At 42.0% G+C, this 27920-nt stretch overlaps 1 protein-coding gene across 1 annotated transcript in view; it reads right to left on the bottom strand.

Annotated features, from left to right (window-relative positions):
• Positions 1–27920, bottom strand: part of LAMA3 (laminin subunit alpha 3) — a 248482-nt gene that overhangs the window by 38242 nt on the left and 182320 nt on the right. Inside the window, exons 41-52 of the mRNA XM_040434293.1 lie at positions 22108–22221; positions 12736–12854; positions 9137–9217; positions 8883–8989; positions 8659–8700; positions 7616–7767; positions 6284–6394; positions 5084–5195; positions 2893–3051; positions 2534–2730; positions 1148–1264; positions 409–563 (exon numbers count right to left, since the gene is read on the bottom strand). Coding sequence (XP_040290227.1) covers positions 409–563; positions 1148–1264; positions 2534–2730; positions 2893–3051; positions 5084–5195; positions 6284–6394; positions 7616–7767; positions 8659–8700; positions 8883–8989; positions 9137–9217; positions 12736–12854; positions 22108–22221 — 1466 coding nt within the window. The remainder of the gene's footprint in view (positions 1–408; positions 564–1147; positions 1265–2533; positions 2731–2892; positions 3052–5083; positions 5196–6283; positions 6395–7615; positions 7768–8658; positions 8701–8882; positions 8990–9136; positions 9218–12735; positions 12855–22107; positions 22222–27920) is intronic.

The raw sequence follows: 27920 nt of genomic DNA, 5'->3' as shown, positions 1-27920 counted from the left end.
ATATAGATAGTGACATGGAAAATTTAAAATACCATCAAAAATTCTTAAAAAATATGTTAAACATAAAAATGTGATTTAAACAATAAAGATCATTTTCTGATGACATATTTCCTTTAATGTGCAGCTAGGCAATGTATAGAGTAGATCTGTACACAGATGGGTGCAGATTTTGATGGATTTTCTGCAGCCAAACTAGGAGTGGATCCAAAAGATAGGAAAATATCCACTTCTCGTTTTGGCTTAAAAACACAGCCAAGAACTGCACCATACCAGCACTGTGTGAACAAGGCCTTAAGGGCTGAACTAGAAAATGAGTATGCATACAGTAATTGAAAGGAGACACAGACATGTTGTAACAGCCCTCTGTAGTGCAAGTAGGTAAATGTACAAAAACAGCGCAGTACTCACTCCACCAGCTGATCCGCCAGATCCTGCAGGGCCTGAGCATGCTTTTCTGCCAGTACCACCAGTGGCTCTTTACTTGCTGCTTTGGAGACATTGTTAACTTTCTCATTTAGTTCCTGCTCAGCGCCGTACAACTGTGCAGCCAGTTTTTCATATTCCTATTATTTAAAGCAGGGTATGAAAGAGATGATCAGTCTGCTATTATTCCAGTTACACTCCATATGATCCTACCTAAATATTGCATTCTCTTCCTAGGAATGCAGGGTAAAAATGGCCACCACTACAGGGTTGTCCCTTAGCCTTCTTTCAGTCCAGTGAAACATCTTTTGCTCTCGAAGTGCGTGTCAGCAAATCGGGAATCCGCAAAATACGGATTTGCAGTCTTCTTTGCATCTGGACCCATTGATTCCAATGTGTCTGCAGTCCACATTTTGCAAACAAGTATGAGACATGTTCTATCTCTTTGAAAAATGGACATATGGATGCGAAACATCTGTGTGCTTTCCATATCCCTATGTCCACAAATAGACTATGTCTGCAAAATGTGGACCACGGATCCAATGAAAACAATGGGTCTGCAAAACAGATATGGTCATGTGCATATGAGATATGCAGTACACTTTATGCTATATTATGCTGCATGTGTGTTAAGCCTTAAATAGTAAATATGAAGGCATAAAAATACTAGGTAGCCGCAGTATATACATCTATACCAAGCACTGGTTTGATTTCTGTGATTTACCTCTTTACTTTTCTGCAGTAAATTCACCATACTGCTGGTCTGCCCCAGACTAGTCTCTGCTGCCTTCAGAGAGTTTGTTGCCACTTTCTGCTGTCTTCTTAAATCATCAACTCTTTTCTAGAATTAATGCAGAATAAAAATATCATCAATCGTGTCACAGCAACTTTAAGGTTAAACATATTAAGAATCCATTCAATGGGACAACTTCTGCACCTGTACATTTAGGGGCCCTTTTACATGGGCACATATCGCTGGGCAATGATAGGCAACGAGCGATCATATAAATGTTCATCCCCGATGGTTCGTCCTTCTTCACTTATTTCTCATCAGCAGGACATCCCCTTTTACACAGGGCTGACGACAAACAATGATTTTTGTGCTGTATAGGGTAAGTTCACACTTAGTTCTTTGTCTCCTTTGAAACCTACAGAGATTTCCAACTGTGTCCGTGCAGAAACCGCACCAAGAAAAGACATGCCCTTTCTTGGTGTGGTCTGGGAAACTACATAGAAATCAACGGAATGCATGCCAAAATTCATGCACAAGAAGCTCTTTGTGAACTTACCCTAAGGACTCATTCAGACGAATGTAAGGGCTCTGTGCCCGTGTGAACCCCATAGCGCGGTGCGGACCCATTGACTTAAATGAGTCTGCGATCTGTAACATAGTAAAAAGATAGGACATGCCCTATCTTCTGCCATGCAGAAGCACAGACCCGAAAGACCACTGAGGCGCTTTTGAGTGTTGCCAAGAATTTCTGATCTGTGTCTTTGCTCCGCAAAAGATAGGACATATCCTATTCTTCGCCGTCTCTTGCGCAGCATTGAGTTCACACGGCCAGTGCCTGTATTTTACAGGCTCGCCATTTGCAGTCCGCAATACGGCACCGAGCCCTTACGTTCGTCTGAATGAGCTGTAACAACTGGATCATCAAGATTGTGTGATCACTGAAACATTTACACTAGCCAAAAATTTACCCAATCATTAACTGGGCCTTTGGTCATACATCTCAACTCTGTTACACAGACAGGATAGCACAAACTTATTTCTAAAACTAAGCTGTAATATTTTAAGAAACTGCAAGCCTAATTCATTTTTTACCCTGATAAATCAGGAACAGAGAAGAGCAAATAAAAAAATGATCATGGTGAGTGTATAATGGGAGAAACTATTTATCTGTCACTTGGCGAATGAAAATCTCAGACATGGTCGATCCACCAAGTGAATCCCACTGGCTGGCAAATCTCAAAGTGTTTGGTGAATCCGCGAGATCAGGACGAGAGAGAGACAGGAACCCTGCACCCTAAAGATATACCTATAATCTGTAATAAAATAAATTCAAGTATACATATTATAGACTATCATAAGAGATGTCACAACCATTACCTTAATATCTTCAAGGGTCATTGCATTTTGTTTATTCAAGTCGTTTGCTTGCTTAGTTTGTCCAGATGCTTCATCTAGTGCATCTCGAAGGTCATTGAGTTTTTCTTCATAATCTTTTATTGACTTGGTGATTTCTCTTATCAGATCCTTATGTTGATCCAGATGCTTCTGGAACTGGTTCCTCACCCGGTTTAGCACTAAAAATACATAAATTCAATAATGAGATTAGCTCAACCTTCACTCCTGTGGGCATCAACAATACTTTAAAAACATCCTATAAATATTGGATGACGTGAACACAGGATCTTATGTCACACGTGGCTCCTAGTACTGGACAGACGTGACTCATCAGAACTTACAAGTTTTGGCTTCCTCTTTCTCCAGCTCGGCTTCTTTTTTCTGTGCATTAAAGTTGCGTTGTCTCATTTCATTTAACATACGCTGAGCTTCCACCATGTTCTTAGATACCTCTGCAGGGCCCGATACACCTCCTTGTGTACCAGCGTTCTTAATAAGAACTGAAAAAGACAACAAATGATGGCCACATAATCATAAATTAAGATATTTGTGAGGGCCTGTCACCCTGCTCCACCACCAGTCAGCTGTTCCCTGCAGCCTCTGGGTCCAGAACTCCTTCTTGAACAGAACAAGAAGCACAGCTCTGTTCAAAGTGTAGAGGCCGTGCTCTGTTACCGCAGTTCATCTCCCACTGAAGTGAATTTTAGGTTAGCCGTAGTAACCCTGGATGGTCACCACACTTAGAATATAGCTGTGTTTCCTGTTCCATTCAAGAGTTAGTTCCAGAGCCAGAGGCTGCAACGAACAGCTGATAAGTGTGGGTGTAGGGTGTCTGGCCCCCCGCTGATCGGATATTGATGACCCATCCTGAGGATAGGTCGTCAATATCAGGAGCCTGGTAAACCCCTTTAAGATATGATTGCATTACACTAACATGAAAGCAGGCCTTTTTTACAGTATGGAACTCCTTTATACAAACATTATACTAACATTTAACCATTAAGCATAATCTATGTACGTGTTTTACGTTTACAACTTGGTATTTGGAACAATCTCTTACATCTAATGCGCCATTGTAACTGCCTGGTGTCATATGCTCACTAAAACCTTTCGGAATTGGATTCATGTGTCATAAAGATTTTGCTTGTTTACCCCTATCCTATTTCCGCACCTATGCTCTCATCCCCTTTTCCTATGCCTACTGGATGTGACTAAACCACCACTTTAAAGGGCTATTCCCATCTCAGACAATGGGGGCATATCGCTAGGATATGCCCCCATTGTCTGATAGGTGCGGGTCGCACCTTCAACGAGAACAAAGCGGGGAGCGCTGTGGCTGGAGGACCCCAGATTTCCCGAGGTCCGTCCACCACCAAGCGCTGCTCCCATAGAAGTGAATGGGAGTGCACCGCGCATGCGCGGCCCATGCTCTCATTCATTTCTATGGGGCAGACAGCAATAGCTGAGCCCCATAGAAACGAATGGAGGGCGGCTGCGCATGCGCAGTGCGCCCTCCGTTCATTTCCCAGCTTCGTTCTCATTGTAGGTGCGGGTCTCAGCAGTGGGACCTGCACCTATCAGACAATGGGGGCATATCCTAGCGATATGCCCCCATTGTCTGAGATGGGAAAACCCTTTAACAGAGGTCTTTGGTCATTTTGACCTCTGACTACCACCTTCTCATTATTGTATGTATAGTTCTTCTGGATCTTTACATCATACTGTATATACAGTGTCATGAGGATTCCTCAATTACCTCCACTTGTTCTTTGTGATTACTGTTTTTGTGTTTCTTGAAAATACCAATGAAAACATGTTTAAACAATTGAATAACATAAACTAAACTAAAACTTGAGTTTCTCTGAGATAATCGGACTTTGGACAATATACAGAATGTCAATATGTTAAATACACTGTTGCAGCAAAACTTGACATTAAATACAACAAAAGCCATGCAATGTCAAGATAAAGTTTGCTGCACTTGTGTATTTAAAGAGGACCTTTCACCGATTCTTACCCTATGAACTAACTATACAGACATGTGGAGCGGCGCCCGGGGATCTCACTGTACTTACTATTATCCCCCGGCGCCGCTCCGTTCTCCTGCTATGCCCTCCGGTATCTCCGTTCCCTAAGTTATGGTAGGCGGAGTAGCGCTGGCCAATCGCATTGCAGAGCTCACAGCTTGGGAGAAAATAACCTCCCAGGCTGTGAGCTCTGCGCTGCGATTGGCCAGCGCTAGAGCAAACTCCGCCTACCATAACTTAGGGACTGGAATCTCCGCCTACTATAACTTAGTGAGCGGAGATACCGGAGGGCATAGCGGGAGAACGGAGCGGTGCCCAGGGATAATAGTAAGTGCAGTGATATCCCCGGGCGCCGCTGTACATATCTGTATAGTTGGTTCATAGGGTAAGAATCGGTGAAAGGTCCTCTTTAACTCATAAATGTCAAATGAAAGACTGCTACATCTGTACCTTGAAATAAGGATACTGGACTGCATGTGATACACATAGATCATAAACAACCTACTGTTAATATTCTTTATAAGAAGTTCTATGGTCAGCAGCATGTGACTGGCATTACGGAAGGTATCATCAGCGTTCATCATGATGGCTTCATATCTTTGAGAATTACTTTCGGCCTGAAAGAAATAGCATGAATAAATATAATGCTTGCGCATTTGTGGGCCTACGAGAGGAAGCAATAACATTTAAGGTACAACATACTGGAGCCTAGTCCTCCCAGGTCCTTAAGAAGAAGGTTGTGCAATCTGTAAATGCACAATAGTAAAGAAAACATGCTAGATATAACAATATAATCACTATAAATAAAACAATTAACACTGCTTCCTTGAATTTGTTTCTAAAATGGTTCACTATGTGGTGCGGTTTCTTAAAGCTTTTCTCTATAAGTTCCATTTTACCTAATACTGAGCTCCAAAACCACTATATTGTCAAGGATTTAAAACATAAGATTTCAGCTGCCTGAAGCCATCACTAGGGGGAGCTTACTGTATACACTGAACCCAATAACAATGCAGTATGCCATAAGCTCCATGTGTCTGCTATTAAATCTATGCCAGTGTTGGGGATGTTGAGCTCTACATCAGAAAAAGTGAGGTCTGACTGCGCTAAAGATATACAGTATTAAGAAATTAATAATAAACGTTGGATTTTAGGCTACTTTCACACTCGCGTTTTGTGCGGATGCGTCATGGATCTGCACAGACGGATCCATTCAGATAATCCAACCGTCTGCATCCGTTCTGAATGGATCCGTTTGTATCATCTTTAACATAGCCAACGTCTTGAACACCAATGAAAGTCAATGGAGGACAGATCCGTTTTCTATTGTGCTAGATTGTGTCATAGAAAACGGATCCGTCCCCATTGACAAACATTGTGTGTCAGAACGGATCCATTTGGCTCGGCTTCGTCAGACGGACACCAAAACGCTGCAAAGCGGAATGGAGACTGATCGGAGGCAAACTGATGCGTTCTGAGCGGATCCTTTTCCATTCAGAATGCATTAGGTCAAAACTGATCCGTTTTGGACCGCTTGTGAGAGCCCAGAACAGATTTCACAAACGGAAAGCCAAAACGCGAGTGTGAAAGTAGCCTTAACAGTAGTATGTGAGGTCATTGGAAATTAGGTGGAGAACCCAAGCATAGCTTTAGAACTAGTGTTCAGACAAGATGGCCTCTGGCCATTACAGAACATCATGCTTACCTTTTCCAGTAGACCTGCTATCTGCAGTTTCAGAGCATTTGTTTCTGTGTCCAGGCTGTTCACCTTCAGGCGCTGACTTGTGAGTTTACTATTGTAACTGTCATATTGTTGCTGCAATAAAAATCCAGAAATAAATATGACTATTAGTAAGATTTGCATGGCTTTTGTCACGTACTTACCTGCCTCGTAGCGGCGGTGTCACTCAGTTGCCACAGTAACCAGCCCCACTGCCAAAGAGGCTCAGCGCCGGTGTCATGTGCTTGCTGTCAGAGGGCTATTTAAACGGGCTACTGCTGGCCACAGTCTGTGATTGGCCTTCTTGGCCTCATTAGTAGTTTTAATCGCAAATTTTCTAATCGCTAATTTTTATCGCGAATATTGGCACTTTGAGAATTCGCGAATATCTAGAATATAGTGCTATATCTTCGTAATTGCGAATATTCTAGATTTTTTTTCATCATTCTCCTTGATCCCTCACTGCTTCTTGCTTGTGAGCCAATGAGAAGGCTGCAATATCTCTGACTTTAGAAGTAGTGTTGATCGCAAATTTTCGTATCGCAAATTTTCTGATTGCCGATTTTTCGCAATTAAGAAAATAATGACTGGAGATCACGAATTCTCGAATATATGACGAATATTCGCCCAAATATTTGCGAAATATTGCAAATTTGAATATTGCCCCTGCGGCTCATCACTGCTCATTAGCATGTATTACTGTTGTTTGAATCCCTGGTATTCTGACTTTTGGATTGTCCCCGATCTTGCTTCTGCCTGCTGATTATTCCTCTGACATTATTTCCTGACACTGACCCAGTCTGGTGTTTGCATGTTGTGTTGGTTCTGACGTATCTCTCTGGTTTGGACTCTGGCCAGATTTTGACTGATGGATTCTGATCCAGTCCTAATTTGCCTGTCTGATTATGACCTCTTTCTGATCTCTTTCTAAATTTAGGCCCCTGTACTTAGTCAAGTTGGGGACCATCGTCAAGTGAGGGCTGCCATTTAGGGCCGATCGTCCAAGTGGTTATGGACAGTGGTTCGGGTAGAGTACACAGCTGCATTGTTCCTTACCCTACACTCAAAATTAGAGAATATACTGTATCTCATTGTTTTCTGTAATTTAGAAAGACATAGATCTAAAAAGACAACTAATCTTGCACTGCAAACAAATGTGTTCCACTTAATACATCTACATACTGTATCTCATAGAGCTGGGAGAGCAAAAGCCTAACGATACAGATTTGACTTGCAACATGAGAAGTAGGAGATTAGCATACAATAAATATTAGAGTATATATATTAGAGGATACAGGTGACCCATCTAACACTTACTTTTACTTCTCGGATGCGGGCTTCTAAAGCTCTGATCTGTTCCAGTGCCCGGCTGGTTGCATTGATGCTCTGAAGCCTTGCCTTAATTAGGTTGAGCTCATCACTTATAGTCATTAAGCCCATGAGCAGAGTATCGACACAGCTGTCACATACTGGAAATACATAAGTGCAGACATCATGAACACATGAAAACCAGATTAGGTTTTAAAGGGGGAAAGCGAAATAAAAAAAAAGATCTCCTACAATGTGTGGTCCTATTGAGCACCAGAATAAGGCTCCTTCCCTCTAAGTTGAATGTTTTTGGGCAGTTATTCTCAATACTTAGATAAATTACATCAGTGTAACCCCAGAGTTATGATCATACACTGTTCTACCTATTAAAGGCACAGCTGTACAAACATGTTACGTCCCCCGAGGTACACATACCACAGGGTAAGAACTTAGGTTTTAGGGCACAATGGTTGCTTGAAAACACTCATTCTGGCTCCTTTACTCATCACCCCCTTGAATATCCTTTTTTATAATGTGTGACCACTAAAATCCCCAGTTTACGGTTGAATAGGAAAAAAGAGCCTCTTTTGAGATATTTATATTGACAGACCAGCACATGGGGAAGATTTTAACACAACATGAAGCTACATTTTAAAGCAAAAAACAATTATAGTCCAGAACTTGACAAAGTCCTACTCAGGCCTCTAGGCCACCACCTTCAGCTCAGGAGCTGGTGCCTTAGAGATCCTATAGTGCTGACTCCCAAGCTCTGTAAACTTTGCCATTCAGCTTAGTGTATGCATTTTTCTTACACATCAGATAGGCAAACCACAGGCACCCTGGTGGGAACATTATTCACAATGGCATACCTACTAGATAATTGTATCATACAAGCAGATATAACCCATTCACGTGACAATTAGACAGCCTTATAAAACATGGCGCATTGATATCACCACATATAGTATTTGCAGTTTTCCACTGGAATTGTATTAGGATGCATACATTGGCCATTTTATACTGATAAATTCATATTTTGTGTCAACACTTACTGTCATCACCTCCTGTGTCTTTGGGATCTTCATCAAGACATTCTGGAAAAAATTGCAATAAATATACATGATTATACTAGTGAATGTGTATCTACCCCCAGATGACAGTGTAATTATTATTATTCATAATAATCTATAAGGCAAATAAAGAGCAGAAAGAAATCCGTCTCGTGGACTCCAATTTCTCAAAAAACAAGGAAGGAGACATTCATGGTCATTCTTACCTCCTGTCAGAGGGTCACAACTTATCAGCTGGCCATTGTTACCACAGTTACATGGTTGACACTTGCCGCCAAGCCTTAGAGGATTTCCATAATAGCCTCTTGCACATCTACACATAGGAAAGAGAAGATCTACATGTAAACATTACGTTATATACAGTGCTGGGTGACACAAGTAGCTTTGGACATTTGGCTAAAGAACTAAACTAACAATGTCATGTAGTCATGTTTCCAATTAGACAAAGCTGTATACTTACTCTCCACAGTTGTACCCTGTGTATCCTGGTTTGCAGAAACACCTGAGATTTCTGCCACTTCCAGAACATCCAGTTGCAAAACTACAAGGAAGAATAGTATTAGCAATCCCTAGAAAGCAAAATTGTCAAGACTTTCTGTAGAATGAAGCATTGTGCATTTAGGACCATACAAGACGGATCCACTAGGTAGAGTATCTCTCACAAAGTAGATGTCTTTTTGTATAAACTGACAAATAGGGAGAAAGGCTCCTTTTACATAGGCAGACTGTCTGCCTCAAGTGAGCGCTGAAGAACTAGGTATGCTGCAGACCACCGACGATTTAATGTCCACTTGATACATGCGATTAAAGGGGTTTTCTGGGATTTTGATACTGATGACATATCCTCAGGATAGGTCATTAGTATCTGATTGTGGGGGTCCGACATCCGGGACCCCCGACAATCAGCTGTTATAAAGCTACCGGCGCTCCTGTGAGCGCTGTGTCCTTCTCCATGCTTATTGGGCACAGTGCCGTACATTGTATAGAGTTTGTGCTTGGTATCACGCTCAGCCCCTTTGAAGTGACTGGAGCTGAGTGCGATACCAAGCACAGCCACTATACAATGTACGGTGCTATGCTTGGTAAGCATGGAGATGGCCGCGGCGCTCACAGGAGCGCCAGTGCCTTTTCTAACAGCTGATCATCGGGGGTCCCGGATTTTGGATTCTCACGATCAGATACTAATGACCTATCCTGAGGATACGTCATCAGTATCAAAATCCCGTAAAACCCCTTTAAAAGACAAACCAGCCTTTGCTCGTTTGATCAGTGGCCAGTTTAGCGAGCCAGTTGTTGGGAATGAACAGTTTGACGAATATTTATCCCCTTGATCGACGGCCCGTGTCAAAGGACCCTAAGGCTCTGTTCACATCTTTGTCTGAGTCTTCCATCAGACATATACATATACAAGAATTCCCCAGTGCATACTTGCAAAGGAAAGCTCCAAATTATGTCAGTGTATTGCAACAGAGTGTCATATGTCACCCATAGCTGCCAGTGTAAAAAATAAATGTAGGCCATATGGTGTATACACTGCGTGCAGAATTATTAGGCAAATTAGTATTTTGACCACATCATCCTCTTTATGCATGTTGTCTTACTCCAAGCTGTATAGGCTTGAAAGCCTACTACCAATTAAGCATATTAGGTGATGTGCATCTCTGTAATGAGAAGGGGTGTGGTCTAATGACATCAACACCCTATATTAGGTGTGCATAATTATTAGGCAACTTCCTTTCCTTTGGCAAAATGGGTCAAAAGAAGGACTTGACAGGCTCAGAAAAGTCAAAAATAGTGAGATATCTTGCAGAGGGATGCAGCACTCTTAAAATTGCAAAGCTTCTGAAGCGTGATCATCGAACAATCAAGCGTTTCATTCAAAATAGTCAACAGGGTCGCAAGAAGCGTGTGGAAAAACCAAGGCGCAAAATAACTGCCCATGAACTGAGAAAAGTCAAGCGTGCAGCTGCCAAGATGCCACTTGCCACCAGTTTGGCCATATTTCAGAGCTGCAACATCACTGGAGTGCCCAAAAGCACAAGGTGTGCAATACTCAGAGACATGGCCAAGGTAAGAAAGGCTGAAAGACGACCACCACTGAACAAGACACACAAGCTGAAACGTCAAGACTGGGCCAAGAAATATCTCAAGACTGATTTTTCTAAGGTTTTATGGACTGATGAAATGAGAGTGAGTCTTGATGGGCCAGATGGATGGGCCCGTGGCTGGATTGGTAAAGGGCAGAGAGCTCCAGTCCGACTCAGACGCAAGGTGGAGGGGGAGTACTGGTTTGGGCTGGTATCATCAAAGATGAGCTTGTGGGGCCTTTTCGGGTTGAGGATGGAGTAAAGCTCAACTCCCAGTCCTACTGCCAGTTTCTGGAAGACACCTTCTTCAAGCAGTGGTACAGGAAGAAGTCTGCATCCTTCAAGAAAAACATGATTTTCATGCAGGACAATGCTCCATCACACGCGTCCAAGAACTCCACAGCGTGGCTGGCAAGAAAGGGTATAAAAGAAGAAAATCTAATGACATGGCCTCCTTGTTCACCTGATCTGAACCCCATTGAGAACCTGTGGTCCATCATCAAATGTGAGATTTACAAGGAGGGAAAACAGTACACCTCTCTGAACAGTGTCTGGGAGGCTGTGGTTGCTGCTGCACGCAATGTTGATGGTGAACAGATCAAAACACTGACAGAATCCATGGATGGCAGGCTTTTGAGTGTCCTTGCAAAGAAAGGTGGCTATATTGGTCACTGATTTGTTTTTGTTTTGTTTTTGAATGTCAGAAATGTATATTTGTGAATGTTGAGATGTTATATTGGTTTCACTGGTAAAAATAAATAATTGAAATGGGTATATATTTGTTTTTTGTTAAGTTGCCTAATAATTATGCACAGTAATAGTCACCTGCACACACAGATATCCCCCTAAAATAGCTAAAACTAAAAACAAACTAGAAACTACTTCCAAAAATATTCAGCTTTGATATTAATGAGTTTTTTGGGTTCATTGAGAACATGGTTGTTGTTCAATAATAAAATTAATCCTCAAAAATACAACTTGCCTAATAATTCTGCACTCCCTGTAGTTTTTTAAAGCAGTTCACTGTATAGGAAAGTGCAATCTGCTGTGCTTTTCTATACAGTTAACAAAAAGTTATGCCAACTCATAGGCCAAAGGAGACCGAAATGACACTTCTTTGGCCTCTGTCAGGTGAATGAAGTTTATGCACATGTTTGGTGTCCCAGGGCATTAGCTAAACAGACAAAAAACTTCATGTGAACAAAGCTTTACTAATGCTTGCCACTAGCCACCAAAAATTAGAAGCCTACAGAATACCATCTACAGTATCAGAGACCTGACATGTGCTTCAATTCATTAACTAGAGATTTGATATGTTATCAGTACATAAGACCAGCACTTTAGACGCTGGTCTTAATAACCCCTATATCTGCCAGGGGATCCAGAAGTTATGAATAGGCGCAGGCGTCTTCGTAACTTCGGCGCATTCAGAGCCAGTGTAAATGTGAGCCAGCTTCCGAGCTGTCTTACATTAGACCATTTTCTATACCTAAAACAGGCGTAGAAAATGCTGAACTTTTCCGCCCACGCCACCCCCCTTTTTTAGACCTGGCGTAAACGTGGAAAAGTGGCAGATCTGCATCTGAAATACGCCAAATATAGGCGTATTTCAGGATAATAAATGATCCTCATAGTGTCCATGAAATCCAGTCCAGCTCCCTAGAGCAGGTCTTTTCTTGGTACAATATTGACAAGATCAGACAACTTTCCATTCCAGACAATAAAACTGGCGTGTTATTGATGACTCATCATGAAAAGGTAGGTGACCCCATGGGTCTTGGTGGAAGCCCTGTGGAGTAATACCCAGATATAGTATGCATCCTGAACTAAATCGTGCAAAATAATGACTCTCAAGTAGTATCATTTACTATTTAGTTGAATATTCTAGTGAATAGACATGTTCCACTATTCTACCAATTCTTACTAGGACATAACGAAACAATATATTCTAAAAGGCATAGGTTTAACTTACCTGTTTGAAGCTACGGGGAGAGGGCAAGGACATAAATTGCATGAGCCTTGGGTGGCAATGCCACTGTATCCTTCTTTGCACAGTTCGCAGTGGTCCCCCTCTGTGTTATGTTGGCAGTTCTATGGACAGTAAGAAATGAGCATCAGTGGTGTAATGCAGCTGGACACTTATATACTACATGTATTCATACAAAGTTTTTACGGGCCACAAACCTACTATTCTCTTGCATTCGTTTTGATAGATCCTATCAACTGTATATAGATATTCCCCATGAAACCTTTATCTCCGCACTCCTGAGAGATCATAACCACTCATTTAAGCTATGTTCTTATGAAATTAAGCTTAAAGTCCCCTTTACACAGGCCGATGACCTGGCAATTATCAGGAATGAAATGAATGCTCCCTATAATTGCCTGATCAATCATCTCCCTTGTATGGAGAGGAGTCATTACTACTGTGATCACTTCTCCCCATACAAATTCATAGTCCCTGGCCAGCAAATCCCTGTTTACACAGGGCCATCAGCTGCCCAGAAACAATGTTCAAAGATGTGTGTGTGAGCTTTCTGCCCCAGCCTTATGTTTTTGATACCTTTGGAGGAATAAAGGACTTCAATCAGTTTACAGTGGTGAGTGCCACCTGTTATACTTCTTTACGGACATATCAATGATTAAAGATGCTTTCACCCAATGAATGAGCATTTGCTTATTCATTAGGTAATGAACACATTCACATAATTGCACATTCACATAGAGAAATTATGAGAAATTAGTCTTTGTACAAACATTCACTCCTGATAACTGCCCATATAAAAGAACATTAACAAGTTTAAAAGAGCAGAGATAAAGACTACAGATCAAGCTATCAGACTGAAGAGACACAGCCTTCAATACATGTGAAAAGAAACCGGCTGCAGAGAACAGTTGCAAATTTTAGATAAAGACTGATTAGAGAATGTTTAGTCCAAAATAAGTAACATAGTAACCCCATGAGGTAGAAGCCAATTTTCCTAATTTTAGAAAAAAAAAATCCTTCTGGACTCCAACTGGGCAATCAGAACAACATCCTTGATCAATAACCCATCTCACCGACACTTCTGTGTGGTCTGACTAGTGATTTGTAAAGTGGTAGGACTATGTTCTCATCACGGGCATCTATGCCCCTTTTGATATATCCGAAATCTTATTGGCCTTGACAGCGGCTGCCTGACATTGGTTTCTGTAGTTTAGTTTGCTGTTCACTAAAATTCCTAAGTCCTTTTTCATGTCAGTGTTACCCAGTGTTTTACCATTTAGTATGTCCGGGTGACTTGCATTATTCCTTCCCAAGTGCATAACCGTACATTTGTCAGTGTTAACCCTCATCTGCCACTTCTCTGCCCAAGCCTCCGATCTATCCAGATCCCTCTGTATCAGTATACTGTCCTCTTCCGTGTTAATTACTTTACACAGTTTAGTGTCATCTGCAAACATTTATATTTTACTGTGCAAGCCTTCTACAAGATCATTAATAAATATATTGAGAATAGGGGCCAATACTGGCCCCTGAGGTACCCCACTAGTGACAGTGACCCAATCTGAGTGTGTACCGTTAATAACCACCCTCTGTTTTCTATCACTGAGACAGTTACCCACATACAGACATTTTCTCCCAGTCCGAGCATTCTCATTTTATAGATTAACTTTTTATGTATAATACAATAATAAAAAAATGCATTCAACGATGTCCATAGACTCTAAAGGTGTCAGTATAACAAATTAACAACTATCCACAGGTTTGGTGAAAAGTGTTTGATCCCTAAAGCCTGTATTACACTGGCAGATTGATCTGCTAAAGAGCGTTAGTAGTAACGTTTGTTAGCGATCATCTGGCAGTGTAATACTGCCTCCAATTACCCAATGAACGAGAAAATGCTTGTTCGATGGGCAATCAAGCATGCTGAAAGATCACGATTTGCTGGCGGCAGATCGTGTTGTCTAATCAAGATCTGCTGCCAGCAAATAACTAGACAGCATGGGGACGAGCAATGTCATAACGATAGCTCCACTCCATGCTGTGGAGGAGATCGCTGCATGTAAGAGAAGTGGTCTCCTCCGCTAGTGAGCAGGCGATTGCCGGGTAGGAAAGCTTTCTTCCTGACAATCGCCTACAGAATAGGCTGGTGTATGGTGCCGATCCCTTCATTCTATATGGGACTGTCAGAGACAGAAAAGCACTCTACTCGGATATCTCCTGTCCCATAGAGAACAAATGGAGTTGCAGCATGAAAGCATGACCATCGCTCTATTCAAACAGAAAACTGGAGATCCTCATTGTGGTGATCGGTGGGTGTCCAAACAATCAAACACATAAAACTGTGGATAGATGAAATATAGCCTTTATGCACAACTACTTTATATATTTAGATAAAAATAAATAAAAAAAAACATCAAATAGTGTTCACCTTAAAGGGGTTGTGTCACTTCGGCAAATAGCATTTATTATGTAGAGAAAGTTAATACAAGGCACTTACTAATGCATTGTGATTGTCCATATTGCTTCCTTTGTTGGCTAGACTCATTTTCCCATCACATTATACATTGCTCGTTTCCATGGTTATGACCACCCTAAAAATCCAGCAGCGGTGGCCGTGCTTGCACACTACAGAAAAAAAAAAACAAGCCTATGGCACGCCTATGATCCTGGCCACCAGAGAGGCAGGCAGTTTTTCCTATACTGTGCAAGCACGGCCACCGTTGATGGATTGCGGGGTGGTCATAACGATGGAAATGAGCAGCGTATAATGCGATGGAAAAATGAATCCAGCCACCAAAAGGAGGCAATATGGACAATCACAATACATTAGTAAGTGGATTGTAATAACTTTGTCTCCATGATAAATGCCACTTGCTGAAGTGAGACAGCCCTTTAAGGAATGTCTACCCATATTGTAAATGACTGTTGTGTTGTTTAGAAATAACCTATACAATCTGACTAAGCTATGATGGCAGGCATCACTGTTAATGTGCATTTCTGCTGATGAGACAATATACCAGGTTAAGAGGTATATGTATTCAGTAACACGCGATATAGCTTTCTCATATTCCCTCCATGCATTAGTACATACATAGACAGCTTCCCCTGTAGTAACATGATACACCATTTATGAATATCATCTGCTCTTTATCCATTTTGAAGTTAACATGTTCCAACAGCTACATTTTATGCAATAGCAACCGACTTCATGTAACCATGATTTACCACAGTTGTAATTGCTATGTTCTTATGTACTAATGTAATGCTTCTGCTCCAGACCACATGGCATGACTTTACTCATTCTTTTCCTTTTTAAGATATGAGGACATCCACAATGCCTGTTCTCACAGTCTGACATTATGAGTTTGCATACTACTCCTGTAGCAGCTTGCCCTGTACATGTGTACGGCCACTCCCTATACTGAACCCACACGGTAAAGGCACATTACCCTGAGATCTGACAGCCTTGCCATTATCGGGTACAAAACAGCTATAACCAGTGACAATTTATAGAGGACAGAAAATGCCTCTTACAGTTCTCTCATGAAAGGATGGCTTGTGAGTTGCGCTCCCTCCCAGGCAAACAGTCACTGGCACTTTATAGGGGGCTGCCCAGGACTGAGCATACACATAAGGTGTGCCCGACTTCAGTCTAGTATAGGACCTGCTACTTGGCCGATCATATAGCAATGTATGCCCAGTCATGGGTGTCACTTCACTGCAGCAGCTGCACTTGCAGGAGGGAGGCATGTGCTTAAGGGTGCATTCACATGAATGTATTCCTTAGCCGCATCCGATCTGTATTTTTTTACGGATCGAATGTAGACCCATTCATTTCAATAGGGCCACAAAAAATACGGACAGCATACTGTGTGCTGTCTGCATCCGTATGTGTGTCCTGCAAAAAATATAGAACATGCAGAATGGTTGTCCCTAGAAATCACTTTTTGCTCTTTAAATAATGCATAGTACACTATAGATAAAGCAAATAAACTAAGACTAACCATTTTGACAGATGCCCTTTAATACATACAAAATTTACAGCAAATGATCTGTTTCATCCTAGGAGAAAGCAATAAAAGCCAAATACATCAATAAAGCCCTTCATTCCAACACATATGAATCTACCATAGGAAATGGGCTGCACTTGAGTTGAAAGACTTAAAGCACTATTTTTTAAAGGGGTTATCCTACATTTTTAGTTTCTATCTTTAAATATTCCAAGAATAATGTTAGTATTGTGCCACCTGCCGTGGACACACATAGAAGTGATAGAGAATGAGGCAGAATGACTGTAGTTGTATTCTGAGAAGAGGAGAAGACAGTGCAGCTTAATAATCAGCAGGCTCACTACACCAGGAATCCCTCTCAGACCCAAAGAAAGGTGGGCAAGAGTTGGCATGTGTGTGCACATTTACTGAGGTGGACTCAGAAAGGCTGTTCAGTAGAAACAGCAGGAGGCACCATACTAAAATGATTCCACCAATATTTGGGGATGGAAGTATTTTTAATAAGTGTACATGTAAACCGGTTATAATTATGTGCTGAATTAATATTTTTCATGGGACCAGATCGGTGGGGTCCGTCTCCCAGCACCCCCGGCGATCAGCAGTTTGAAGAGAACGCAGCTCTCGTGCAAGCGCTGCATTCTCTTGACTGACTACCTGCTCACTGTCAATTTTGCAGTGGCGAGCTCTCTTCAAATAGTTAATCGGCAGGGGTGTCGGGAGTCAGACCCCCGCTGATCAGATATTGATGACCTTTCCTGAGGATAAGTGATCAATATGCGGAAGTCAGAAAACCCCATTTAAGCCCCTAGCAGATTCCTCAACAGGTTGAGGAATCTGTTGCACAGCGGAGTGGGAAAAACACTCCTGCGCTGTTCATAAACTGCACTTGCATTGATAAATGTCCTCAATTATTTTTTTTGATAAATACTGGAGCTGCTTATATGCACCCATTTCCTCATAGTTTACTAAATTATCTTAGGGCTCTTTCACACCTGCGTTGTTGTGTTCCGGCATAGAGTTCCGTCGTCGGGGCTCTATGCCGGAAGAATCCTGATCAGGATTATCCTAATGCATTCTGAATGGAGAGAAATCCGTTCAGGATGCATCAGGATGTCTTCAGTTCCGGAACGGAACGTTTTTTGGCCGGAGAAAATACCGCAGCATGCTGCGCTTTTTGCTCCGGCCAAAAATCCGGAACACTTGCCGCAAGGCCGGATCCGGAATTAATGCCCATTGAAAGGCATTGATCCGGATCCGGCCTTAAGCTAAACGTCGTTTCGGCGCATTGCCGCATCCGACATTTAGCTTTTTCAGAGTGGTTACCATGGCTGCCGGGACGCTAAAGTCCTGGCAGCCATGGTAAAGTGTAGCGGGGAGCGGGGGAGCAGTGTACTTACCGTCCGTGCGGCTCCCGGTGCGCTCCAGAGTGACGTCAGGGCGCCCCAAGCTCATGGATCATGTGATCACATGGATCACGTCATCCATGCGCATGGGGCGCTCTGACGTCATTCTGGAGCGCCCGGGGAGCCGCACGGACTGTAAGTATACCGCTCCCCCGCTCCCCGCTCCTACTATGGCAACCAGGACTTTAATAGCGTCCTGGGTGCCATAGTAACACTGAACGCATTTGGAAGACGGTTCCGTCTTCAAATGCTTTCAGTACACTTGCGTTTTTCCGGATCCGGAGTGTAATTCCGGCAAGTGGAGTACACGCCGGATCCGGACAACGCAAGTGTGAAAGAGGCCTTACCTGTAAGTGCAATAAAAGAGTGGCTATTTTTAGAATGAACAAACCTTGATGTAATAGATATGTTACACTTGTATATCAATGTTAAAGACTGTGAAAGATAACATACAAAAGAAAACTCTTCTTGCCTGCCTGCATTCCAAAGCAAGTGGCAAGATATAATATAGCCAGCTCTGCACAATGATTTGGGTTAAAGTCCAATGAGGGAATTAATGCTGACCACATTTCTCACTTGTGCCAAATGAATTACCGAATGCAGTTTACACCATGCTTCTGATTACTTGTTTTTATAGACTTTATATTTATTGGAATTTCAAGAACAATGCAATAATAAATAATAATAACTTTGAATATATATATATATATATATATATATATATATATAAAAATAAAAAATTGGCAGCACCGTCACAGTTGAAGAAAATGGATGAAGGGTGCAAAAGCCCAATATGGATATAAGCCAATCCAATTGAATACGAATAGTGAAAAAAGGGGGCAGCACTCCAATAGATAAAAATGAAAAATAACTTTATTTACCCATAAGGCTGTTGCGACGTTTTGGCTCTTACACAGGAGGATTCACACTGAAGGCATCAAAACTATGAATTAACACATGTGGAATTATATACATAACAAACAAGGGTGAAACAACTAAAAATATGTCATATTCTAGGTTCTTCAAAGTAGCCACCTTTTGCTTTGATTACTGCTTTGCACACTCTTGGCATTCTCTTGATGAGCTTCAAGAGGTAGTCCCCTGAAATGGTTTTCACTTCACAGGTGTGCCCTGTCAGGTTTAATAAGTGGGATTTCTTGCCTTATAAATGGGGTTGGGACCATCAGTTGCGTTGAGGAGAAGTCAGGTGGATACACAGCTGATAGTCCTACTAAATAGACTGTTAGAATTTGTATTATGGCAAGAAAAAAGCAGCTAAGTAAAGAAAAACGAGTGGCCATCATTACTTTAAGAAATAAAGGTCAGTCAGTCAGCTGAAAAATTGGGAAAACTTTGAAAGTAAGGGCTATTTGACCATGAAGGAGAGTGATGGGATGCTGCGCCAGATGACCTGGCCTCCACAGTCACCGGACCTGAACCCAATCGAGATGGTTTGGGGTGAGCTGGACCGTAGAGTGAAGGCAAAAGGGCCAACAAGTGCTAAGCATCTCTGGGAACTCCTTCAAGACTGTTGGAAGACCATTTCAGGGGACTACCTCTTGAAACTCATCAAGAGAATGCCAAGAGTGTGCAAAGCAGTAATCAAAGCAAAAGGTGGCTACTTTGAAGAACCTAGAATATGACATATTTTCAGTTGTTTCACACTTGTTTGTTATGTATATAATTCCACATGTGTTAATTCATTGTTTTGATGCCTTCATAGTCATGAAAATAAAGAAAACTCTTTGAATGAGAAGGTGTGTCCAAACTTTTGGTCTGTACTGTATATATATAGGATTTTACTGTTATTAAATAAGTTTGGAGTAATGGATGAGCAAGTAAAAGTCTTTTAAAGTAAAAATACCTGTAAATTTGTGTTCAATCCTGGGAGATGAGACCATTGCATTTGGAGCACTGTGGCTTCATAATACTTTTTTTTAAAGAAGTTGTGGAAGAATGAGGTGTTTTTTTAGCAAATCCCCCCCCCCCCCCCCCCACTTGGCCGACCTGTAATGAGAAGCCTACTTACCTGGTTTCCCGCTCCTTCTCCTCCAGGCTTGTAATGCTCAGCTTGCCTCCTTCGCTGTAAACATCCAGTTTGACATCGCTGTGGCCAATCACTGGCCCACTTCCCTTACATCATGACAAATGGTCACATGACGCCCCCTGCAGGATGTTTACAGAGAGGGAGACCAGCAGAACAGCCAAGGCCTAGAAGTGAAGGAGCAGGGAGCCAACACTGGGAAGCAGGTAAGTAACCTTCCCTTTATAGGTTCGGCCAAGTGGGGCGTTCAAACCCCTCTTGAGTCTTTCACAACCCCTTTATGTCAGGTAAACCCAATCCGCCTTACTTCCTATGCAATGTCATTTTTTTAAAAAGCTATTCTAGTGCGTTTTTGGTTGACAAAATCAATTTAGAAAGTTTAGAATTTATTAGTGTAAAAATATAATTTGGTATAAAAACAGATAAAGTGGGGAAGTAAGGGTACTTTCACACTAGCGTTAGAAGAATCGGAACTGCCTGCCGGATCCGGAAATCCGTATGCAAATGGATATCATTTGTTTCCGGATCTGCCTAACAAATGCATTGCAATACCGGATCCGTCTCTCCGGTGTCATCTGGAAAACCGGATCCGGCATTTATCTTTTTCACAGATTTAAAGGTCTGCACATGCGCAGACTGGGAAACCGGATTTGTTTTTCCAGAACACTTGGTACCGGATCCGGCATTAATACATTTCAATGGAAATGAATGCCAGATCCAGCATTCCGGCAAGTGTTCCGGAATTTTGGCCGGAGAAAATACCGCAGCATGCTGCAGTATTTTCTCTGGCCAAATACCGTAAAAGGGACTGAACTGAAGACATCCTGGTGCATACTGAACGGATTGCTTTCCATTCAGAATGCATTGGGACAAAACTGAAGCGTTTTTATCCAGTATTAAGCCCCTATGGCGGAACTCAATACCGGAAAACTTTAATGCTAGTGTGAAAGTGCCCTAATATAGAATTTTAGGAAGGATAAGCATTTTGTACATAGTGATTTTACCAAGCCACGAAGATTGAAATTTAGGTTTCAATATCTTTTTGTATCTGGGTAAGTGATGGTTTGTAATTGCATTCCATGAATAAATTGGAAGTAAAAGGTAGCTCTATCCCACATAAGGAACAGATCTATCTCTCCATATAAAAGGGAATTTGAAATCTCACTCAATGACATCAGAAGCGCTTGCACTGTACATACAGTGAGCCCGATGCCCACTGCAGATAAGCCAGTGTACAAGCATGGAAAGATTACTAAATGTAACTGCGCAAGTTTTCAAGTGCAGAGAAGCTGATGTAGCGGGCAGAACGGAGTGCATGTTGTGCCGTTACAGTGTGTGTGGGGGAGGGGGGGGGCGGAATTATCATTGCAAGGGGGAAGTAATGGCACAAAGTGAGGAGGTGGTCTGGGGCTCTTAGGGGGGGCGGACTTGGGCTCTTGGAGAATTTTGTCTTGGCCTTTTTGAGCAACTGATGAAACCTTGATGGACACTTTGAAACTCATTAGCAAATCGATAAAAGCTCATTTTCTAGGGGAGAGAACATGGATAAACATAAGAAAGGTATGGTTGGAATGATGTTGGAGGGCACTACAATGCATTGGCATTCATTAGAAATGGTAAACATAGGTGACAGATTCCCTTTAAAGGAGCACTCCCATCTCAGCCAGAGTTATATCATAGCATATGTTCCTCTTTGGAGGAAAAACAGTAACTAATACTTATAAAGTTACTCAGAAATAGTTACTCAGAAATCCAAGCACGGAGAATAAAAAAGGAAAACACTAGTGCCTTGCTTGACTGGTGAGATTTTCAAGCTACTCATGGGCAGCAATATCTCAGAGACTTTGTGTAGTGAAAGATAAAAAGTCTAGGTGTTGGAGGGCCATGGAATAGAACTTACTATGCATATTCCAGATCCATCATGGCATCGTGTGGAGTGCCCATTGCAACTGCAAGGGACACATCTTCCTAGGTACAGCCCCTTATTCTCACGGTAATGGCCGGGTGCACACTCCTGTGAAAAGAAATGATTTACATATAAGACTCTGCATATCCAACATAAAATATATAGTCCAGTATACTGTTAATTATTTAAAATATTCAGGAGGGGCATAATCAATATAAGAAAGCATCCCCCCATGTACTTTATTCTTTGGGTTCAGACAGATGCCTGTTCTTATAACAGTAACTTGGACCCACAGAACATCTTTACCACTTATGAAACACCCTGTGGACTGTGCGCGGTGGCAGTGGTGAGAGGGGCAACGTCTTCTCCTAACAAGGGAAGCATTCTGAATCTTGAATATAAATACTGGTTTTCCTACAGGTCTGAATTGGAAATATGATCTTTTGTATCTACCATATATGAATTTATTAGATTGGTTGCATTGTATTATTATGCTTTTGGCATACAGTTTTTTCTCTTTTCCTTTGATATGTCATTTCCGGTCTTTTCACTATGGGTTCATTTGGTTTTTAAAATCACTTGGTTTCCGCATGACTACATGCTAAGATTAAGCACGAACATGTGCGAAATGCGTAGGTGTCTTGGGACCTCTTTTTTAATGTACTGATTTGTTGTTTGTTTTTACGATTTGAAATAATTTGGATTGGACAGCCCCCAAATACATTAGACTTGGCAGATCCAGGCAGAAATGAATGGCCTACTTGACTATTACTGCCATCTGCCATCTATTTTCGACTAAAGTGGTTATTTTACACCGCCATATATCTCCTTTATTTTCAAAGTTACAAGTGTGGCCTATTTTAAGATGCTCTATAATCCAAAATGTCCAAATACTGTGTCAGTCTGATGATAAGTGAGAATTTCTTCACAAAGAACTGGACTTTGTGTATAGAGGTGCACCACTTTGATGTCAGAACAATAAAAGGGTGCACAGTTTGGAGATATACATAGGCCCTGGTGTCCCAGGAACATCTAAAGGTTTTACTGCTGCATCAGACAGCTAATGAATTTGCAAGCAACTTTCAATTTTTCTGTGAGTCATACTGAAGGCCACCAAACCCTGGGTCAGGACACAAAATTGCTGTTAATTTTGAGGAAAAGATCTCTATCTTAAAGCATGTGTCTACCTGGAAGCTACAGCTGCTTTTACACTATGAAACCTCATAAGGGACAGCTCACAGAAGACAACCAAGAATGGGATCAAGGTTCTGATCAATGTCTCCTTTGTATTTTTGGCAATAGTAGCAACTTATATAGAGAAACATGTAACAATAGTTGTTGGGACGATCTCCCTTGCAGTGAATTAAAGCTTCATAATACATAATGCACATAATACAGGTAGAGTCCAGGTGCTGCCTTATAATACACTGATGAAATGAATGGAGACATGCCCTCACTTGCAGAACTCTGGCAGATCCTCAGCCGCCAGTGGGATCTACAGGTCCTGACAGACTCTGCAGCTGCAATATTACTTATAAAACTAGACTATTAATATACAGATATACGGTAGGCTCTCCTATTTTATAGAAGCACATTACGTACAGGCAGGACAATCTCAAACTACAAGCCGCAGTTGTTGCTGTATTATAACAGGAATTACCGTAGTTGACTTGGATGATGCTATCACATAATTCTCTTGATTGAGCTGACTAAATAAGCAAATGCCATTAACAAAGGTATAACTATAATTCATAGGGCCCCATAGAAGAATAAGATGGGCCCCCTACCATTAAGGGAGCATTCACACGACCGTGTGAAGCCCGTGCCCGTATTGCGGACCGCATTTGCGGATTCGCAATACACGGGCACCGTTCCCTGTGCATTCCGCATCACGGATGCGGACCCATTCATTTCAATGGGCCCGCAAATCCGGAGATGCGGAACGGAAGCACGGAACGGAACCTTACGGAAGCACTACGGAGTGCTTTCTGAGGTTCCGTGCTTCCGCACCGCAAAAAGATAGAGCTTGCTCTATCTTTTTGCGGAACGGAGGGATCGCGGACCCATTCAAGTGAATGGGGCCGCGATCCCTATACGGCTGCCACACGGCAGGTGCCCGTGCTTAGCAGACCGCAATTTGCGGTCCACAGCACGGGCACGGACTTCACGCGGTCGTGTGAATGCTCCCTTAGTGTAAGAAAATTAAAACAACAGTGTAAGTGGCAATAGTTAAAGGTAAGTATAGTCTAATAGCACCATGTATCAGAAAACCCACATGATAGCAAAAAGCAACCACAAAAAGGTACAATGTTCTTGAACCTCATTGGCACCCCCAACCTTTGGGTCCCATAGCCATCACTATACATCCCTGGTTGTTAATGTCATTTATTAATAGAGAAGTCAGAATTCATATCATTCATAGTTATAAAGATGTCCTAGAGGCATGAGAATAAAATATATTGTGTACAGATTTGAATGCAGTACTGAAGAAAGTAATATTAATAATGTAATTCTGAATCGCTACAATCCTCCTCCTCCTCATAACGAAGAATACATTTCCATGATATATTTCCAGTCTCATTCCTGATTGATGCATATACTCACATTGTTTGCTTGTCTATCCAATACATTCTGTTGTTGATTGATCCTAAGGGGCATCTGCAGGAACTCTACCCTCTGCTGCGTGCCAAGTGCCTCACACAGCGCCAAGGCGGTTGAGAAGATCAGCAGGTAAATCATTTTCCTGTTGAGTAATATTAAAGCTCCTAGTCCTCTGGCTGCAATGCACTCTACGGTAAGGTATCCTCTGTATATTAGTGTGCGCCCATTCTTCACGGTGCAGGGCTTGCTTTACAAATCTGTCACCCACCTTGTCAAATCCTTCTTATACTGCAGCCCTTCTGACTCAGGTATCCAGGCTTGCTACAGGGGACGCAGGGTACTGAGCTACGCCCCACCTCTCAAACCACTGCATGAGTCATATTGTGTAATAAATATGAGTGGCCCCAAGGGCTGACAGTTTAGAATATTGCAGCGTATCTAAGGTGTGTCTGATAACACTTCGCCTCCACCTCGTAAGACTCAGACATTTCTAGACCACTACTAGGGTAAATCTCAGCCTGAGTAATGCTGCAGACAAATAGGATGTATGTGTGATGGATCAGTCAGAGGTGCCACAGCTTCCTTTGGGCTACATATTTTAGCATAGCACAGTTATAGAAGAGCTAGTTACAGCATTTTAAGAAGCAAGCCCCTACTTGCAGCAATCCTGAATATTCCCCATTCTGAGTATTAGCATTTCTGATTAACCTGTTCAATTCTGTGGAGTATTTGATAATTAAACTACACAGTATAAGAGAAACCATAAAGAGTATACACCATAAGGAACATAGGGGGTGGCGAGTTGTTGACTTTGTTCAAGTTATATAAAAACCAAAGCTGGGTGTAAACATCACTGATCCCACATAGGTGGTCGCTCAGCTTTCTACAGAATGATGAATTCCATTAAAGGGGTTGTCTGGCTTCAGAGCTGAACCCGGACATATCCCCTTTTTCACCCAGGCAGTCCCTCTGAGATGAGCATCAGAGCGCTCTCCCTTACCTTGCGCTGTATTGCGCAGGGTAAGGGCTTTTTTGTTTACATTTTTACACTGCTAGGTGGAGGCTTCCACCTAGCAGTGTTGCCGGTGACATCACTGGACTAATGGGCTGGCTTTAGGGCTGTCCTAGCCTGTTTAACCTAGCAGGGACCCGGTACGTCCCCGGATCTGCAGAAAAAGCCCTTGTCCTGTGCGATTCAGCGCAGGGCAAGACAGAGCATCAGAGCATGAAATGCTCTAATGCTCATCTCAAAGGGGCTGTCTGGGCCAAAAAGGGCTCTGAATCCAGACAACCCCTTTAAGGAGTTTGGGAAAGCTGGGATGTCAATTATAGGGGTAAATATGTTTAATGTACAGTACTCTTTAAGGGGTTATCCCAAAAAGATGCATTAAAATGCAATGAACGGGGCATTTCAAAACACTTTGTATTGTAATATACATGCATTAAAAATATTGCCCAGTTTATTCATGTACATTACATTTCTCTCTCTGCTAGCGCCCCCTGCTGCTTATCCTTCTAGTCCACCTTCGCCAGCCTTCAGGGTTGGACTAACTTACTTAGTAGCTTCCCTGCTCTGTTGCCCTCACCTCAATGCTGGTGTATTGGTCTCATAGAGAAGCATTCATCCCTATTTCACAGAAGTATGTACTGTAGCTTTATGCTCTCTAGACAGTGGAGAAGGAAATCGTGGGGGCATTACGCACCATATGTATCGCTGGGGCTATATGGGACTATTTTCTATGCTGGGGTAGGAAGGAGCTAACAAAGGCTAATGGCAATGCATCCTTGGAGATGCAGATACTTGATGAGCTGTTGCCCACCCACTGAAGGAAAAAAAGTCATTCAAAAGATCTCTAAAAAGATCATTAAATTCATAATTTACCCTATAATGGTAAAACTAGAAGTCAATATCTTACCAATCTGCACAAAAAAACCTGTGATAAAATCTTCAGGTTTTATAGTTAATTTTACAGATTGTCTGCAGATGTAATCCTATTCACTGTACTGGGGGAAATCTGCATCACAAATCTGCAACTGGGCACGCTGGGAATCTGAAAATCAGCAGCATGCCTGGAATCTATAGTCTTTACACTCCACTCACTTTCATTGTATTGTACTTTGTGGTGGACTTTAGGTGTACTGTATATTCTGCAACCAAAATTGTGCCAGGTGTAAGACTACTAAGAATAGGCAGTAATAGACTGTTATACCTATAGATATATAGCTACCATTGGCCCATGGGAGTTTCATATTATGTGTAAGTCCCCCAACACAACATATGCTGCACTCTTGTATTGAATTTGGGGGTTGTGGTCCCCTACCGCTGCAGTTCTTTAGAATAAGACATGGTGCCTGAACATTGGAAATAGCTGCCTGTCCGTCAGCAGCTCTTCTCTAGACATTGATGCCAGGTAACATTAGTAGAGTTTTAAAGAGCATTTGTTCTGGATAGGCCTCCAGTGTGTGTTCGGCCAAGAGGGACAGGCCATTAATGAAAATTCATGGAATTACTGTTAATGCTGACACAACATTATTCCGCATCTACACTCATTTTCACATTACTTACATTACTAATGCCTTGCTCACACACCAGAACATGGATTCTGTCTAGCCACACATGGAGTCCCTGTGGCTACATAGTATGCACCCATGTGTCTCGGTAGAGAAGCGAGAATAGCTCTATAATGGCTTATTCAGACATCCCTGTGCAATCAGGATTATCTCCGATTTACAGTAGTTCAGTTTTTTTCCAACTGTATAGCATCAGTATGTTATCTGTTTTTCATGTCCATCAAAAAAATAAAACAGGAGAATGTCAGTACTTCCTGCTTTCACTTCTTTTCAACATCTCCTAGCAACTATCCATGAAAAACGGACAGCACACTAATGGCGTCCGTGCGCTGCCTGTTTTTCTGAAGACACATTGACTTGAATAGATGATTCTAGCATGAAGATCGAGTCAAAGTAGTCCTATGGTCTGTGTGAAAAATCAGACATGTGAATTGACTACTGAAATGATAAATGCTTGTGCGAATAGACCTTAATATGGCGTCTGATGGAGCAAACCATGATTTTTCATATGAGATTATGGGCAAATATTTAAGTAACTAATGTCATCTCTGGTCGCTCTCCCTTCCAGTTTTAGATTATGTTCCCATTCTCCTGAATTCACGTCACTTTCAATAAAGAAGAGGATGGCGCTGTGA

The sequence above is a fragment of the Bufo bufo genome, chromosome 5 (assembly GCF_905171765.1).
Source record: "Bufo bufo chromosome 5, aBufBuf1.1, whole genome shotgun sequence".
Taxonomy (NCBI): Eukaryota; Metazoa; Chordata; class Amphibia; order Anura; family Bufonidae; genus Bufo; species Bufo bufo.
The sequence above is the reverse complement of the archived record's forward strand: the minus strand, read 5'-3'. Positions and strand labels throughout refer to the sequence as shown.